This window comes from Zootoca vivipara, chromosome 14 (genome assembly GCF_965207765.1).
Source record: "Zootoca vivipara chromosome 14, rZooViv2.hap1.1, whole genome shotgun sequence".
NCBI lineage: Eukaryota > Metazoa > Chordata > Lepidosauria > Squamata > Lacertidae > Zootoca > Zootoca vivipara.
In genome coordinates, this window is record NC_142597.1 from 1,625,894 (window position 1) to 1,642,889 (window position 16,996).

The 16,996-nt window shown below is 46.9% G+C and overlaps 1 protein-coding gene across 6 annotated transcripts in view; it reads left to right on the forward strand.

The window, feature by feature from the left end:
* PLEKHA2 (pleckstrin homology domain containing A2) overlaps positions 1-16,996 on the forward strand; it is a 106,096-nt gene that overhangs the window by 29,251 nt on the left and 59,849 nt on the right. For 3 of the 6 annotated variants that reach the window (XM_035138974.3, XM_088657630.1, XM_088657629.1), the window contains exon 2: positions 13,580-13,743. The exons of 2 other annotated variants lie outside the window; for them this stretch is intronic. In XM_035138974.3, coding sequence (XP_034994865.1) covers positions 13,603-13,743 — 141 coding nt within the window. In that variant the 5' untranslated portion in view covers positions 13,580-13,602. Of the gene's footprint in view, positions 1-10,188; positions 10,321-13,579; positions 13,744-16,996 lie in introns of all 6 variants that reach the window. One more of the 6 variants, XM_088657628.1, reaches the window with a different exon arrangement.

A 16,996-nucleotide genomic window follows, 5' to 3' on the forward strand; every position in this document is an offset into this window, starting at 1 on the left:
CCTCTCCCCCATGCTTTTTAATATCTATATGAAGCCGTTGGGAGAGATCATCAGGGGGTTTGGGCTGGGTGTCCATCAATATGCAGATGATACCCAGCTCTACCTCTCTTTCAAATCAGAACCAGTGAAGGCAGTGAAGGTCCTGTGTGAGTGTCTGGAGGCAGTTGGAGGTTGGATGGCGGTTAACAGATTGAGGTTGAATCCTGACAAGAGAGAAGTACTGTTCTTGGGGGATAAGGGGCGGGCGGGTGTGGAGGACTCCCTGGTCCTGAATGGGGTAACTGTGCCCCTGAAGGACCAGGTGCGCAGCCTGGGAGTCATTTTGGACTCACAGTTGTCCATGGAGGCGCAGGTCAACTCTGTATCCAGGGCAGCTGTCTACCAGCTTCATCTGGTGTGCAGGCTGAAACCCTACCTGCCTGTGGACTGTCTCGCCAGAGTGGTGCATGCTCTAGTTATCTCTCGCTTGGACTACTGCAATGCGCTCTATGTGGGGCTACCTTTGAAGGTGACCCGGAAACTACAATTAATCCAGAATGCGGCAGCTAGACTGGTGACTGGGAGCAGCCGCCGAGACCACATAACACCAGTCTTGAAAGACCTGCATTGGCTCCCAGTACGTTTCCGAGCACAATTCAAAGTGTTGGTGCTGACCTTTAAAGCCCTAAACGGCCTCAGTCCAGTATACCTGAAGGAGCGTCTCCACCTCCATAGCTCTGCCTGGACACTGAGGTCCAGTGCTGAGGGCCTTCTAGCGGTTCCCTCACTGCGAGAAGCCAAGTTACAGGGAACCAGGCAGAGGGACTTCTCAGTAGTGGCACCTGCCCTGTGGAACGCCCTCCCACCAGAGGTCAAAGAGAAAAACCACTACCAGACTTTTAGAGGACATCTGAAGGCAGCCCTGTTTAGGGAAGCTTTTAATCTTTAAGAAATTAGTGTATTCTAATATTTCTGTTGGAAGCCGCCCATTATTATTATTATTATTATTATTATTATTATTATTATTATTGTTTGTCTTGATTATTTAATTTATCTATCACTCCTCCTGTTGCTCCTACTATTGGTCCTTCCCCTGCTCCACCTCCTGCTCCCAGTGGTTCTGGTACATTATATGGATTGTCAAAGTCAAAATCTTTACCATATTTTCACCAGAATTCCCATGCTTGATCTTCATTTGCCAATCTGTAGTTCTTATTTTGTATGTGAAGGAGATTCGCTCTGGGAATTCCCATCTGAATTTGGAATTTCTGGCGTTTTTGAAGCAATCTGGAAGGGATCTCTTTAAACATGGCAACCAGGTTACCGTCCACCTGGAGTCTGTATTCATAATTTTTTGGGGACAATAGCGTCCTTAATTTTTTAAAAAACAAATGCTACCAAACTGTCTCCAGGTTGCTTTCTAGCTTTAGCTGACTTTGACTGCACCTGTTCGAAGCTCTGTATAGTTCCTTCCACATATGCCTGATCCTCCTCCAGCCACTCAGCAAATGTCTTACCGTCTTCCCCACATTTTAAGACACCGTCTTATAACTTTTTTTCCTCAAAAAAACACTGGGTGGCTTATTTTCAGGGAATGTCTTACCGGTATTTTTATTACATCAGGAGCAGTGCCCCTCTTGCTCCCTGTCTCCCTGCGGGGCAGGACTCTTGACTGAAAGAAAATGACGGGCAACAGCCACCACCAAGCTCCATGAGAGGGAGTCTGAGGGAAGGGAGGTGTGTGCATCGCTGGCCCAGCCCTCTCTCCCCGGCCCTGGGATGTTCGTGAGGGAGGGAGGGAGGGAGCTCCTCCGAAGGGCTGCTCTCTCTCTCTCTCTCTCCTCCCAGGTGGGGACTCACTTAATAGCAATCTGCTACACTGGAGCTTCTTAAATTTAAACCAGTACAGTATAATGGAATCTATCTGTGTGATGCAGTCGTAGCAGTAGTCTATACTAAAGCAAATAAGGATCTCTACCAGCCAGCCAACTGCCCAAGACTTAAGAGCGAAAGTTCCAACAATGTAGCACTTTGTAGCACTGATAGCAAAGAGGTTACCGGCTGAGATACTGTAGAAAACAAAGAAGCCAGCTGAGCAGCAATTAAGATGGTAAATGGTAGCAATTAAGTAGCAATTGAGCCAGCAGGAAAGCGGGGTGAGATAATCTGCTGGTCCTAACAACCCATCCGTGTTTCTCTTACCCACAAAATGTTAACTTTTGTGTAGGGTGTAGGGCAGTGTTTAGCAGCTCCTAAACAGCGAGAAGGGGAAAGTCCTTAATCCCCAAGGCAAGGACTGCGCCACCGGCAGCGATCCCGGTACCGGTACAAATCCTTAAAGGGGAAGCTCTACAGACAAGCAATAGAAAGAAAAAAGAATCCTCACTTTTTAAAAGGCTATTAAAAGGGGGAAAGGTGGGGGGAAGCGAGAGGTGGGCTGTGTGTGTGTGTGTGTGTGTGTGTGTGTGTGTGTGAGAGAGAGAGAGAGAGAGAGAGAGAGAGAGAGAGAGAGACGCGGGGGGGGGGGGAGAGAGAGAGAGAGACGTGCACACAGAGTCTCTCCCTAAAGGGGAAGGCAGAGTCTTCAATCGCCCCTCTTTTTTCCCTCGTGCTTTCATCTTCTCCCCACCGCAAATGCCACTTTTCTCCTCTTCACCAAGTAGAGCTCACACAGCCCAGCTAAAAAAAATATTTTGGAATCCTTTTACAGGTATTTTAAAAAATGCTTACAGAAACGGGAGGGGAAATCACAAGGCTGCAGCAACGGCTCTACGGTGCATTTTTACAAGCTTTTAAAAGAAATACGTGTCTTTGGAGTGACAGTAAAATGGGGAGAGATTTTTATGGGGGGGAGTTGGCTGGCGGGAGGGGGGAAGGGTCTATCACTATGTCTTATTTTCGGGTTATGGCTTATATGCGCAACTGCTTAGAAATCCTGCTGTCTTATATTATGGCTACGTCTTAAAAAGGGGGAAACACGGTAGCTATATACATCATTAAGTCCTGATACCCCTCATTTTCTGGGAGACATCTCATTTGGAGAACATTAGATTTTTGTCTCATTTCTAAAAGGGCTAGCTGGTCCTCAAATTGGTCCTGCCTGCCAGATAGTCCTCTCATGTTTTGCTTTATTACCTCTTGTTCTTCCTTCAATTCTTCAGTCACTTTTTCAATATTTTGAGATTTGGTTTCCAAATTTTTACCCATATACTCTCAATCTGCTTTCCATGTTCCAGATCATGGATCTCTTCCCAAGTGTACACATTCTTTACATATATTGCTAGTTCTCCTCCCTCCCTGTTTTGTCTATTCCTTTTGAACAGGTTCCAATCCCTACATTCCGGTTCCACCAGGTTTCAGTAATGCCTACCAGGTCATATTTGCCATCTTTTATTAAAAGCTTCAATTCGTCTTGCTTGTTTCCCATACTCTGTGCATTTGTGTACAGACAACCGAACCCGCAAGTTGTTCCCTCCAGCTGCTTCCTTCTGGTTGTTTCTTGCCCTTTAGCAGGTTTCTGGAGCACCACCTCAGTTTCCTGTGCATCTAGGTACAATGTTATCCCCAGTATCAGGTGTTCTTCTGTCACCTGTAAGATCTTGTGCGGGTGAACTTTCAGGATGCTCCCTGGAAAAGTGATTTCTGGGAAGGGGGTGGGGACACTGTTGGGGCAGTGGCTGCTTTGCCAGTTGTAGGGCCCTGGCCAGAGCTACCCTGCGTTGCTCCTGTCACCTTTTGTCCTCTCGCTGTTGCATGTGAAACTGAGAAGAATCTTGTGCCCCTCAGGGGCATAGGCAGTAATGTTAACTCTTGCTGGTTGTGTCTATCAGAGGGTGGCCACATCCTTCCTTTCTTGTGCATGTTTATCATATCAACACTTTTTTAAAAAAAGAAAACCTTTTTATTTATAGATTTTTAGTTCTGCCTTCAAAAAATGGAGGGTATCAGTTTTCTTTTCTGTTTAAGCAACCATTCTGTCCCCATGGTTGCAAATGCCCTTGGGATACCCCAATTGCGATTCTGGCTGTATGGCAGCTGCTCTTGGTCAAAGTCCCTTATAAATATTAGCATTGCTAAGTGAGAAGGGATCTTGCCAGCTTGGAGGAGACACCAGTCAGGACGCTCCCACAAGAGGCAGTGACAGCCAACAACTATGATGGCTTTAAAAGGCTTGAGGGCATTCTGGGCTTGAGGGCATCCTGAGCAAGTTTGCAGATGACACCAAATTGGGAGGGGGGGCTAATACGCCAGAGGACAGAATCACACTTCATAATGACCTTAACAGATTAGACAACTGGGCCAAAGCAAACAAGATGAATTTTAACAAGGAGAAATGTAAAGTACTACACTTGGGCAAAAAAGATGAAAGGCATGAATACAGGATGGGTGACACCTGGCTTGAGAGCAGTACATGTGAAAAGGATCTAGGAGTCTTGGTAGACCACAAACTTGACATGAGTCAGCAGTGTGATGCAGCAGCTAAAAAAGCCAATGCAATTCCGGGCTGCATCAATAGGAGTATAGCATCTAGATCTAGGGAAGTAATAGTACTGTGTCCAGTTCTAGGCACCACAGTTCAAGAAGGATACTGACAAGCTGGAACGTGTCCAGAAGAGGGCAACCAAAATGGTCAAAGACCTGGAAACGATGCCTTATGAGGAATGGCTTAGGGAGCTGGGTATGTTTAGCCTGGAGAAGAGAAGGTTAAGGGGTGATATGATAGCCATGTTCAAATATATAAAAGGATGTCATATAGAGGAGGGAGAAATATTGTTTTCTGCTGCTCCAGAGAAGCGGACACGGAGCAATGGATTCAAACTACAAGAAAGAAGATTCCACCTAAACATTAGGAAGAACTTCCTGACAGTAAGAACTGTTCGGCAGTGGAATTTGCTACCAAGGAGTGTGGTGGAGTCTCCTTCTTTGGAGGTCTTTAAGCAGAGGCTTGGCAGGCATATGTCAGGAATGCTTTGATGGTGTTTCCTGCTTGGCAGGGGGTTGGACTGGATGGCCCTTGTGGTCTCTTCCAACTCTATGATTCTATGAAAAGAGGATTAGACGAATTCACAGAGGAGAAAGATGTCAATGACTTCCAGCCACAATGGCTATGTATTACCTCTTCTGTTGGAGATGGTAGGCCTCTGAATGTGAGTTTCAAAGAAATACAAGTGGGGAAAGTGCTGCTGTGCTCAAGTCCTGCTTCCGGGCTTCCCATGGGCATCTGATTGACCCCTGAAAGAACAGGATGTTGGACTAGATGGGCCTTTGGCTTGACCCTCAGACTCTTCTTATAGTCTTAGGTTCTAAGCTAGACACATGTTGTTGTTGTTGTTGTTGTTGTTGTTGTTGTTGTTGTTGTTGTTGTCTGTCTCAAGATCAGAGTTCTCCCAACCAAATATTGCAGGTGGGGGGGACTTCCGGTCTGGCGCCATTGGAAGCCGGAGGGGAATTTTCGGGCTCCGAGGTTCCCGGCGCCTCAGGGGGGGGTAGAGCCGCTCGGGCGAAGCGGCCACCCGGAGAACCCCCGAATTTGGCTTTTCGGGGACGTGGGTACCCAGCTGAGCTCCTTTGAGCCCCGTTCGCCGCCCGACAACCCCCTTTTTGGGGGATGACGTGCGCAGGCAGAGCGGGACGGAGCCTTGGGTCTTTTCGCTACCTCTGAGGTGGTAAGCTCCGTGCCGGCGACAACGCACGCTAGATACCTCCAAAGAAAGAAATTTGGACTTGTAAGTAAAGAAATTTTACAAATTTGGACGGAATTGGGACACAGGAGGGGAATTTAAAAGAAAACGGAGGTCGTTCCCCCCCCCTACCGAGGTACCATCAAGCAATTGCAGAGCCTGCAGCCATAACGCTGGAACGGGACTATGGACTTTGCTAAAAAGCAATTTGAACCCCTCCCCGGTGGTAGCGGAGCCAAGGGGAGGTGAGTGATATTTAATTTGGATCTCCGCAAATTTTGGATACAAATAAGAACAAACTCTCCGGTAGCGGGGTGACAGAAGCCTGGATGTACTGGCCAGCCAAAAAAGGACCTACTCTCGGGCACAACAGCCTATGCGCCATATTGTAATTTGAGAAGACAAAGGACGGAGATAGTCAAAATAACCAGACATGTTGTGTGAGAAAGAGATGCAAACTGTGTGGGAAAAAGTGCAAGAGGTGATGCAGGGAGTTAAAGAATATACGAGACTGACAAAGTTATGCATTGAAAACCTACGCCAACCCCTCTCCGCTGACAGCACTGACGCACAGACTGAAACTTTAGAAAATAAAAACTTCAATTTTTCAAGACAAGAAGACCGAGAGGAGTTACAGACTTCGAACGAAGTGCAGCCGGTGGGAGAGGCTGCACGGGACATGAGTTACAACAATAGAACTGTATCCGATAGAGACTCCCAGGACCTGTGTCTCCCAGTGAGAGAGGGAGAGCAGGTTCCTGGAAAAAATAATCAAGCTGTGCCAAAGACCGAAGTGAAGGCCTTGGTTCAAACCTCCTTAGTGAGAGAGGGGAGGCAAGAACCAGGTGAAGAACATGCTAATTGGGAGGCTAAGAAAAAGGAACAACTGGACTGGGGATGGCAGAGGGGTTGGTGGAGCGAAGAAGCTGGGCTGAAGTGGGTGAGAGATGGAGTGGGTTGAGAGGAATTGTAAACAAAGGGATGGATTAAATGGTTTGGATTTGGACTGAACACATGAGCTGATTGGGATATCTAGGGGAAAGTCATCCGGTGGAGGTTTTTAGGTTTTTAAAATCGTAATTGGAGGGAAAGAATAATTGTTTTGATAAGTTAGAATAATTTTAGTGAAAATTTAAGAGGCTAAAGGGTGTAATTAGAGGCTTAATTAAATTGGTAATGCGGTTTAAAGAATTGTATATGTTAGAATGCTAAATTGTATATGTTAGAATATTTTTTGGTGAATTATTGGAGAGATTTCAATTTAATTAGAAAATTGCTAAATAGGGGTTATATTTAGGCTCGGGAAGGGAGGAGCGGGGAAGTCAATGTTATGATAATGTGATGAATAATAGATTGGTATTATTTTCTTTTTTCCTTTTGTTTTTGCTTTTTGTCTGTTTTTTTTTCTTAGTTATTTTTGCTTTTTTCTTTTTTCTGTCTTTTTTGGACTTTTTCTTTTTTTTGATGATTGGTTATATGGTTATATGGAGATAATGATATGAATGGAAATTTTAAGTTGAAAATGACAATAAATATAATTTTTTAAAAAAAAATATTGCAGGTGGGGAAGTGTAATGAGGATAGAAACTTACCTTCTACTCAACCCTGTTCTATAGTCAATGTTGTCTTTTTTCTGCTGATGTTTATTTTACTGGATAGTGTAGTTGGGTCAGGTTTTTAGTTTTTGTTTAGTTTGGGGTTTTTTTGTGTGTGGGGGGTGGAAGGCATGTAGGGGAGTGAGAGAGAGATAATAGAGATGTGAAAATGTATATAGCTGGGATGGAGAAAGTGGATATGAATAAGCTCTTTCTCTCTCTCATATAGTGCATAATGAAAGCATGCAGTCCCCTCCCTCAGCAGGCCCACCAGCTTGGCCCAAGGACCGTTTGCACATGTGCATCTGACATCAGCACACGCAGCCCCAGCGGGGAAAAATGTGGGGGCCTGGCCCCTTCATGGGGAAAGTTGTGGGGCCTGGGGCACCCAGCCCCCTCCCCCAGTGCCTATGTCCCTCAGGAAATGGTGACGGCCACCGGCTTGGACTTGGACTTTGAAAGGGGGTTAGACGAATTAATGGAGGGCAAGGCTGCCAATAGCTGCTAGTCATGATGCTTGTATATGACCTCCTGTATCAGACATGGTAAGCCTCTGAATGCCAGTCACTGGGCACAGGAGCGGGAGAGAGCCATGCTCCTCACGGCTTGCTAGTGGGCTTCGCAGAGGCAGCTAAGATGGGTCGCAATGCCAGCATGGTGTAGTGGTTAAGAGCAGTGGACTCGTAATCTGGGCAACCAGGTTCGCATCTCCGCTCCTCCACATGCAGCTGCTGGGTGACCTTAGGCTAGTCACACTTCTCTGAAGTCTCTCAGCCCCACTCACCTCACAGAGTGTTTGTTGTGGGGGAGGAAGGGAAAGGAGAATGTTAGCTGCTTTGAGACTCCTTAAGGGGAGTGAAAGGCGGGATATCAAGTCCAAACTCTTCTTCTTCTTCTCTTCTTCCCGTGCCAGAATGTCTCCCTCTCTTGCACTTCTGCTGCCCGGTGCAGGTGCTCTCCCCACTTTAGAATAGAATAGAATAGAATAGTAATTTATTCGCCAAGTACTTACATACAGTACTTGGAATTTGCTTTGGCTAATTTTACAATGTAAATGTACTTTATACAAAAGATCTGTTAAATATCTGTGTGAGGATCGGAGTGTGCAGAACACTATTTCAAGCAAAGAGGAGCCCCTCCGACTGCGCCTGGAGCTTTTGCCTTCTGTCCCTGTAGTGACTTCAGAACAGGTTGAGGTGGTTGTTGGTGCCTCTGGCACCGAGTGAATTGCTCTAGTTGATAATGCTTGACTTTGCTATAAAACTGATTCAGGTCGTTTGCCAATTTTTGACTCCCCGGAGCAGAAGAATATGTTCTCTTATATTCAGTAAAAGAAGATGTTCTCTTATATTCAGAAATGTTCTGTAAATTCTTCCAAAGAGTAGCCAAGACATGTTTGAGAATTGAGTCCGAATCATAGGTTCGTTTTGCTTCGTCAGTGCGCTCCTAGCTTGGTTGTACAAATTTCTGTCTCCTTTCCTCGAACCCTCCTCTTGAGCATATCGGAGTTTCCTTGAGTTTTCTTGATTAATAAGGTGCAGATCATCCATTTTATTGTCAAGTGTGTGAAGATTTGAGAGGTATATAGATGGTAAAGCCGATCTCATTCCTCGCCTTTGTAGCTTAATCAAAGCGCTAGCACTTTTTTGACGTCGTATCCAGATCCTGCAAGGAGGTACAACTCCTTCATCCAAAACGTCTTCGCAATTGTCCTTAAGATTGGAGCATAAGTACATGAAAAGGCTGCTCTAATGTTTATAATCTCAACCCTGGAAAATGTAATTCGGGGTGGTTAGCCAGAAGCCATAAGGAGTGATAATAACAGTAAAAACCCCTTTCACTCTAACAATTCCGTTAGGCAGTTATGGGCCGACTGGCTGGCTCTGAGGATGGGGCACAAGCTGTGTCCTCTGTCCTTTTTGCGGAGGAAGAAGCAGCACCTGAGGCAGCCATCTTCCTCTACCTGGTGGTGCAGCTGGCCCTGGCAGAAGGGGAGGGAATTCTCATGGGTGCTCAATAATATGCTCCCACAATCCTCTGTCAGCCCATGAAGGTCCATAGGAACCACACTGGGGAGTTTGGCCAGAGAATTTGAAAACTGCCTCACCAGGGTAGAGATTCCATCTGTCGCATTGTTTGGGAAAGCAAACGTGACAAATTCACAGTTGCCCTGGACTTTGTGGTGGTTTCATAATAAGCTTTTCAGAGTTTCCCTTTAGCAGGGGGATTCTTTGTGACTTTGCTTTGGGACTTGCCCTCCAATCGCAGTGAGTGAGGAAGGAAATCAGAGAGGAAGACGCTGCCTTAGGTTGGGACAGGGGCTGAAAGCTAAGCAGGGAGAGCACTCATGGTGGACGCATGGACTATTCCTCTTTTTCTAGTATAGTTGGAAGAAGCCCATGTCACTAGGCCTAGGGTCTGCTTGATGGACATGGAAATAAGTCGGGTTTGTGAATATCTACCTACCTCATCATCTGTGGTGAATAAGAATATGAGACTTTTCATAGCATTGGTGTGGCTGAGAGACTAGGGTAAAGGTCAAGAACCCTTGGACAGTTAAGTCCAGTTAAAAGCTCATCTTGCTTCAGTCTGAGGGAGCCGGTGTTTGTCTGCAGACAGCTTTCTGGGTCATGTGGCCAGCATGATTAAACTGCTTCTGGCGCATCGAAACACCTAGGGCACAAAAATGCCATTTACCTTCCCGCCACAGTGGTACCTATTGATCTACTTGCACTAGTGTGCTTTCGAACTGCTAGGTTGGCAGGAGCTGGGACCGATCAACGGGACCTCACCCCGTTATGCAGATTTGAATTCGGGGGGGGGGGACACACGGGTGGCGCTGTGGGGTAAACCACTGAGCCCCTTGGGCTTGCCAATTGAAAGATCGGCGTGACTGAGAGACTAAAGCCTTGCCATGAATTGAATTTCCCTAGATGATCTAAGTGAGCTTATAGACTGACCCAAGATGTTTCGGGGCTGGAAGCAGAAAAACCAAGCATCATCCCTCACACTAATAAACATGAGACACAATCCATTGGGAAGTCCTTCTTTGAAATTCACAGAAGGTATGCATGGTTCCGTGTTGGTCTGGATCGAAGTAAAAATTTTTTTTTAAAAAAAGGTGCTGAATTGCAACTTATCACCAAGCTCAAAACCATGGAGGGACCTGGTTTGAACAGAGATATCGGATTCTTATCTCATTATACATGATAAGCGATCTTCAGCCATCTCAACCCTTGCTTTTTCATGCAAAACCATTTGCAGTCGTTTCCGGTCATCAACAGCTATCAGTCAGTCAATCACCCATTTCCACCACCCTTCTGAGTGATCCCCCCTCCCCATCCCCACCCCTCCCCACCCCTTCTCTACATAAGTGCCTGGAAACTTCCATTTCACTGTATCTGAAGAAGTGTGCATGCACACGAAAGCTCATACCAAAATAAAAACTTAGTTGGTCTTTAAGGTGCTACTGAAGGAATTTTTTTTATTTTACATTTTTTAAGGTTTGCCTTGAGACAGTCTTCAAACCTCTTTTGTTGACCACCAGCATTACGCTTTCCATTTTTAAGTTCGGAATAGAGTAGTTGCTTTGGAAGACGATCATCAGGCATCCGCACAACATGACCAGTCCAATGAAGTTGATGTTGAAGAAACATTGCTTCAACACTGGTGATCTTTGCTTCTTCCAATACACTGATATTAGTTCGCCTGTCTTCCCAAGTGATGTGTAAAATTTTTCGGAGCCACCGTTGATGGAATCTTTCAAGGAGTTGGAGATGGCGTTTATAAGTGGTCCATGTTTCACAAGCATATACGGTAGTAAGGTTGGTAGTACAATAGCTTTGTAAACAAGCTATTAAATGTTCGGAGAATAGAATCATAGAATCATAGAGTTGGAAGAGACCACAAGGGCCATCCAGTCCAACCCCCTGCCAAGCAGGAACACCATCAAAGCATTCTTGACATATGGCTGTCAAGCCTCTGCTTAAAGACCTCTAAAGAAGGAGACTCCACCACACTTCTTGGCAGCAAATTCTGTTACACAGCCAAAATGTGCCATCCTTCAGATGCTACATCTTGAACTGCTGCACACAATGACAAATCCTTTCACCTGCTATGCAATTCTTAGTGAGAAGGCATTTCCAAATGAATCAGCAGCAGTTAAAATCATATATAAGCAACTCATTTCTTTCTTTTTTTGATAAACATTTTTATTATGATTTTCCAATTTAAATATCTAATCCATTTTCAAATTATACAAATATCATTTAAACAATCCAAATCTTCTGCCAAATTATACAAATTTAAATTTGACTTCCCATTCTGACTAGACTCAGAAAGCCTAGTCTTCTTATAGTCACTGCTTTCTAATCAATAAAGTCCCGATCTTATCCAATAGTCTATTAAAATCCTTCTATTTTCTTTCAAGCCCCTTTTTCGAGCAAGGAATTTTGACCAAACCGTATGTTTCTGTGTAAATTTATGCCTATGATTCCTCTGTAAATTAGCACTGTCTCCTCTCATGCTGGTATCTTGCCAAGTCCGTCCAGAAATCCAATGATCCTTCTTACAGCCAGCAGCAGCAGCCATCTTCGAGCAGTCTTTAAATCTTTAAGCCTCTGTGATGATTTCTCCAGATCGTTCCAGATCGCTACTCAATATAGCCTTTTCAGGGGAGATTTGCCAGATCAGAACTATAAACACACATCTAATGTCTTATTTATGGCTCTCTCCCCCTTTGACTAATATCGTAGCCAGCTTTATCTCCAATATGGCGGAATCTAAATTATAGCTGCGTCATAACTCAGAAGTTTCTTGACAAGTTTCCAGCCGCTAATGAGATTGCTTCTCTTTGATGTCCATATTTTAAGGAATCTTTAACCACATTCCAAGCGAATCCAAGAATACATACTTTGATTATTTATATTTTAAATTCACACAGTTTTTATATTTAAGAAACCATATTAATTCAATAAAGATCTCGCTTGCTTTATAAATGTTGTTTACGGTTCTTCAGGAGGGAGTTTTGTTAAGTGAATTGTAAAGCATAATAAATCAGAATTATAAAGTTCTCGCTCCCTCCTTCAGCTCCGTCACATACCATTTCTTTGCTGGTTACATTCCCCTGTTATCTTTTGTTTTCTCAGTGGCTGAGCTTAGCAGAATAAATCTTCTTTCCTTGTTTGAAGCATGCCCACGACTTATATCCAATCTTTCTCTTGTATGGAGCCTGTATTCGTTTGTAGAATCAGCATCCGGGGGATCTAGACTCCCATGGGGGCTTTCCATCCAGTGCCCCCAACCTCTCCTTCCTTCTGAAGTCGAAGCTGGTAGTGGGCATCTGCGGATGAGACTGCATCTTCCCGTACCCCGGGAAGACTTTGGGAGGCTGCATACTCCCCTTTACAGCCTTGTAAATTACCCCGTGGGAACCGGAGAGATGGTATTTTCAGCCATCTTCTACGGCGATCCAAGCGGAAGTCATAAGCAAACTCATTTCAGCAGGTTGGAATAGCCAGTCCTTTAAGGCCTGAGGTGCCTTGAATGATGGTCAGAGGTGCCATGGGCAACACTGGCCTCTGTCCCTCTTTCTTTCTTTCTTTCTTTCTTTCCCTCCCTCCCTCCCTCCCTCCTCTGATGTCCTCTCACATCTCCCTCCCAAAGGCTTGCACAGCTGTTTATTGCAGCACCCCTGGCTATAAGCTCTGCAGGTGAATGGTGCCTCTGGGAGGCAGCTCTCCTTGGGGTGGGGGGGGACAGCTCAGAGACCAGTGGTAGCAGCTGCAGCTGCCCAGAGGAGTCCCAAGGAGAGGGGAGAGGAGAGGAGGATGAGGGAACATTCCGCAAGGGAGGGTGTTCAAAAAAGGGTGAGAGGCTGCCAGCTCTGCAGGCAAGGGGGGACATAACTGGGCTCCTGAGCCCCACAGGGGTGATGCGGAAAGAATGTAGTTGGTCAAGGGAGCCAGGGACTCAAAAAAGTTGAACACCTCTGCTTTATGGTCATTTTAGAAACAGCACATCCCACTTAAGGAAATTCCACAGGCCACCACTAAACAGGCCCTGTCCTTTGTGGCTTCTGGATTATACATTTGAATAGTGGACACTTAAGTGGGGCCTCTTCTGGCCAGTCAAAGAATGATGTCACTCTTGGTACACACAGACTGCATGGCAGCAGCACTGACCAGCATGGGCAGGTTTTGTCACTCGACTGAGTCATGAGATGTAGAGACCTCTGTAGCAAGAATAAGGAAGGGGGGGCATTTTACAGGGCACCTATGCTTGCAAAAGGCCTGGTTCACATCTCTGTGTATCTGTGCTTCACAGGGTGATGCTAGAAGGAGCCCGGAATGCCTTATGTGGATCGTCAGAACCGAATCTGTGGGTTCCTGGACATTGAGGACAATGAGTCCTGTGGGAAGTTCCTGCGAAGATATTTCATCCTGGATACCCAAGCCAATAGCCTTCTGTGGTACATGGACAATCCCCAGGTAAAGCCTGTACTCAGAAGTAGACACCAGTGGCCCACCTGAAAGCAGCAGCCCTTCTGTGACATTCTTCCGGTCCTTTGTAGAGTTCCCCCCTCCCCCAGTCCTGTTAGATTTACTGTATATAGAAATCATGTGATAAAAAGAAGAAGAAGAAGAAGCACATTCCAGTGTCTCAGTGCCCCATTTGGTCAACCAGCTGAGATGGATGTTGAGGTGCTACTTCTGTATCACTGGACTCAATGTTAATTGTATGAAAGCAAAATTAAAAAATTCCTTCCAGTAGCACCTTAGAGACCAACTAAGTTTGTCCTTGGTATGAGCTTTCGTGTGCATGCGCACTTCTTCAGATGCACTGAAAGAGATACCCAAGGCACCATTTCCTTGGAATGAAGCGCACTGGGAACTGGGATATAGGGCCAAACTCTTGCACCCAACTCTCCCAGACACAACCCCTGGCTTGTTGTTTCCCATCCATATAATGATGTGGCATCTTGTCAGGTGAGGTGGGAAAAGGCCCACCCATTTGTCTCTATGGCAGGCATCCCCAAACTTCGGCCCTCCAGATGTTTTGGACTACAATTCCCATCATCCCTGACCACTGGTCCTGTTAGCTAGGGATCATGGGAGTTGTAGGCCAAAACATCTGGAGGGCCGCAGTTTGGGGATGGCTGCTCTATGGCAACAGGGCAACCTCTTTGGGTGTGGTAAATAGCAGTACAGTGGTGCCTCACGAGATGAATTTAATTCGTTCCACGGGTCAATTCGTATAACGGAAAATTCGTCTAGCGAATCCCATAGGAAGGCATTAAAAAAAAATTTTTTTTTGCCCATAGGAACACATTAATTGAATTTCAATGCATTCCTATGGGAAACCGCGATTCGGTAGATGAATTTTTTCATAAAAAGAATTCGTCTAGCGAGGCAACCTCCGCTCGAAAAATCTCTTCGTTAAGCGAAAAATTTGTCTTACAGGGCATTCGTCTAGCGAGGCACCACTGTACTGATGTGGCCAGCCAGTCATTGCCTTGACAAAGGAACCAATCTGGCTGGTTCAGTAACCTCTGCCACTAAGTTCTAAGCAGGCTTGGGAAGGGCCCAAGATACAACCCAAGATAAAGACCTACTTCTTTTGCCCAGGATTTTGTGGGGTAGTAATTTCCATGGGCTGTTCGACTGCTGCTATCGTGATGACCTATGGGTGGTCTTCTATCCTCTTGGTTCTGCTGAACTTGGTTGTATTTTAATGTTATTGTGAGGGACAGGGGATATCGCGAAGTCCCTCCCCTCCTGAGTTCAAGCCCATCCCCGAGCACAGGGGAAAGCAGAGAGAGTTCCGATTCCAATGGGGAAGCAGGAAGTCGTGTCCGAGGCTCAGGCAAGGTAGAGGAGCCAGGGTCCCAGGTGGGACAGGAAGGGGCGAATAAGGGGGGGAGACCCATCCCCCCAACTCCGGAATTACGCAGAAAGAGGAGGGGAAAGAGGATGGGTCTGCCAAAGCTTTTGTGTTGGAGAAAGACGCGCCAAAAGCCATTCGGAGGTTCTGGAACCGACTGACCACATCACTCCGTGTAAATAGCAATGACTTCAGCACTGTAAATACGCAGCACCAATAAAAGAATAAAATGCAGAGCTGCGTAGCGTCGTTACTCTGAAGTAGCCCACTCCGGCCACTGTGACAGCAACCTCCGAATCCTTTTTTTGGGCTACTTTGGAGTTGCCGGGATGAGCGTGTCAGAGGCGGAGAGATGGCGGCAGATCGCGGAGAAAGCCCAGCAAGAACTGCAGCAGCTGTCGCTGCAGGCGCAGGGGGAATTGAAGGCAGCTAAAGAAGAGACTAAGAAGGTCCAGGACGACCGGCTACAACTTGCGGAACAGGTGAGAGCGCTACAGGAAAGAGAGCAGGAATTAAGGGCGGTGGCGGTAGACCTCCAAAACAAGCTGGATGCAGAGAAAAACAAGGCGTGAGGGGCACCCCAAGTCCAAGTGCTGCCAGGAAGGAGAGCCGGGACCCTAGTAAGCAAGTTCAATGGAGACCCGAGGGAATATCAGGGCTTTGAGACTGAGATTGTGTATGCTCTTGAGCTGCACCACGATGAGTTCCCTGATGATGAGCACAGGGTAGCGTTTATTGTGGAGCACCTTACCGGGGCAGCCAGGGAGTGGCTAAGACCGTTAATCGCAACAAAGAATCCTTGCATGAAGAATGTCAAACTATTTCTAGAAGGTTTGAAAACGATGTATTCGTCCGATAGTCATATGGACCAGACTAAGGAGGAACTTCATAATTTACGCCAAGGAAATATGACAGTTCGCGCGTATTGGGCGAAATTCACCATGCTGGTGCACAGATTGGGGTGGGAACTGGAGTCACCCCCAATGCAAGCGGCGTTCTACTTGGGGTTGCATGAGGAGGTGAAGGATGAGCTCTCGAGAGGTCCAAAGCCCAGTAATATGGATCAGCTGAGCAAAGCGGCTCTGGCGGTGGGGGTGAGACAGGAATCCCGGTGGAGCGACAAGCAAGCAACGCGCGCAAAGCGGGCTTGGTTCCCACGGTCGCAGGAGAAGCCACTCCCCCAACAACCCTTTCAAGCCACGCCTGGGGCCAGCCAGGACCAGGAACCCATGCAGATTGATAGCGCGCGCGCGGGGGCTTTTCAAACCCCAGCGGCGCCAAGACGCAAGGAGGGAAGGGGTGGGAATTGCTTTCTCTGCAACTCCCCCCAGCATCTCATCAGAGACTGCCCACATCGCAGGGAGTGGCAAGGAAAGGCGGGAACGGTTGTGCCCTCCCCCACTGACGCAGCACCACAGCAGGGAAACGGGAAAGCCTGGCTGCAGGAGACAAGGGGCAGCAGCCAGGCACAGTCAGCAGACAACAGCCCCAGCCCACCCACCCGCACAGAGAGGAGCAGAGCCAGCCCACCCCTCCCAGAGCAGGAGTGGTTCTAGAAGTGACGCTCACGCTCCCAAATGGCTATCCCCTGACGGTCCTCGCCCTAATTGACAGTGGGGCGTCAGCGAACTTCTTCTCGAGAACCTTTGCAGAACAGCACCAGATCCAGCTTCTGCAGCTGGATTTTCCTCTGCACGTGGCGACCATTGACGGCAGAGAGCTGCTGGGAGGGGCCATCACTCATCAAACCCCCCCCCCATGAAAATGACGGTGGGAAGGCACTCAGAGACACTGGCATTCAACGTCACCACCATCTCAGACCCCCCCATCGTCTTGGGCATGAGCTGGCTGGCGCGCCAC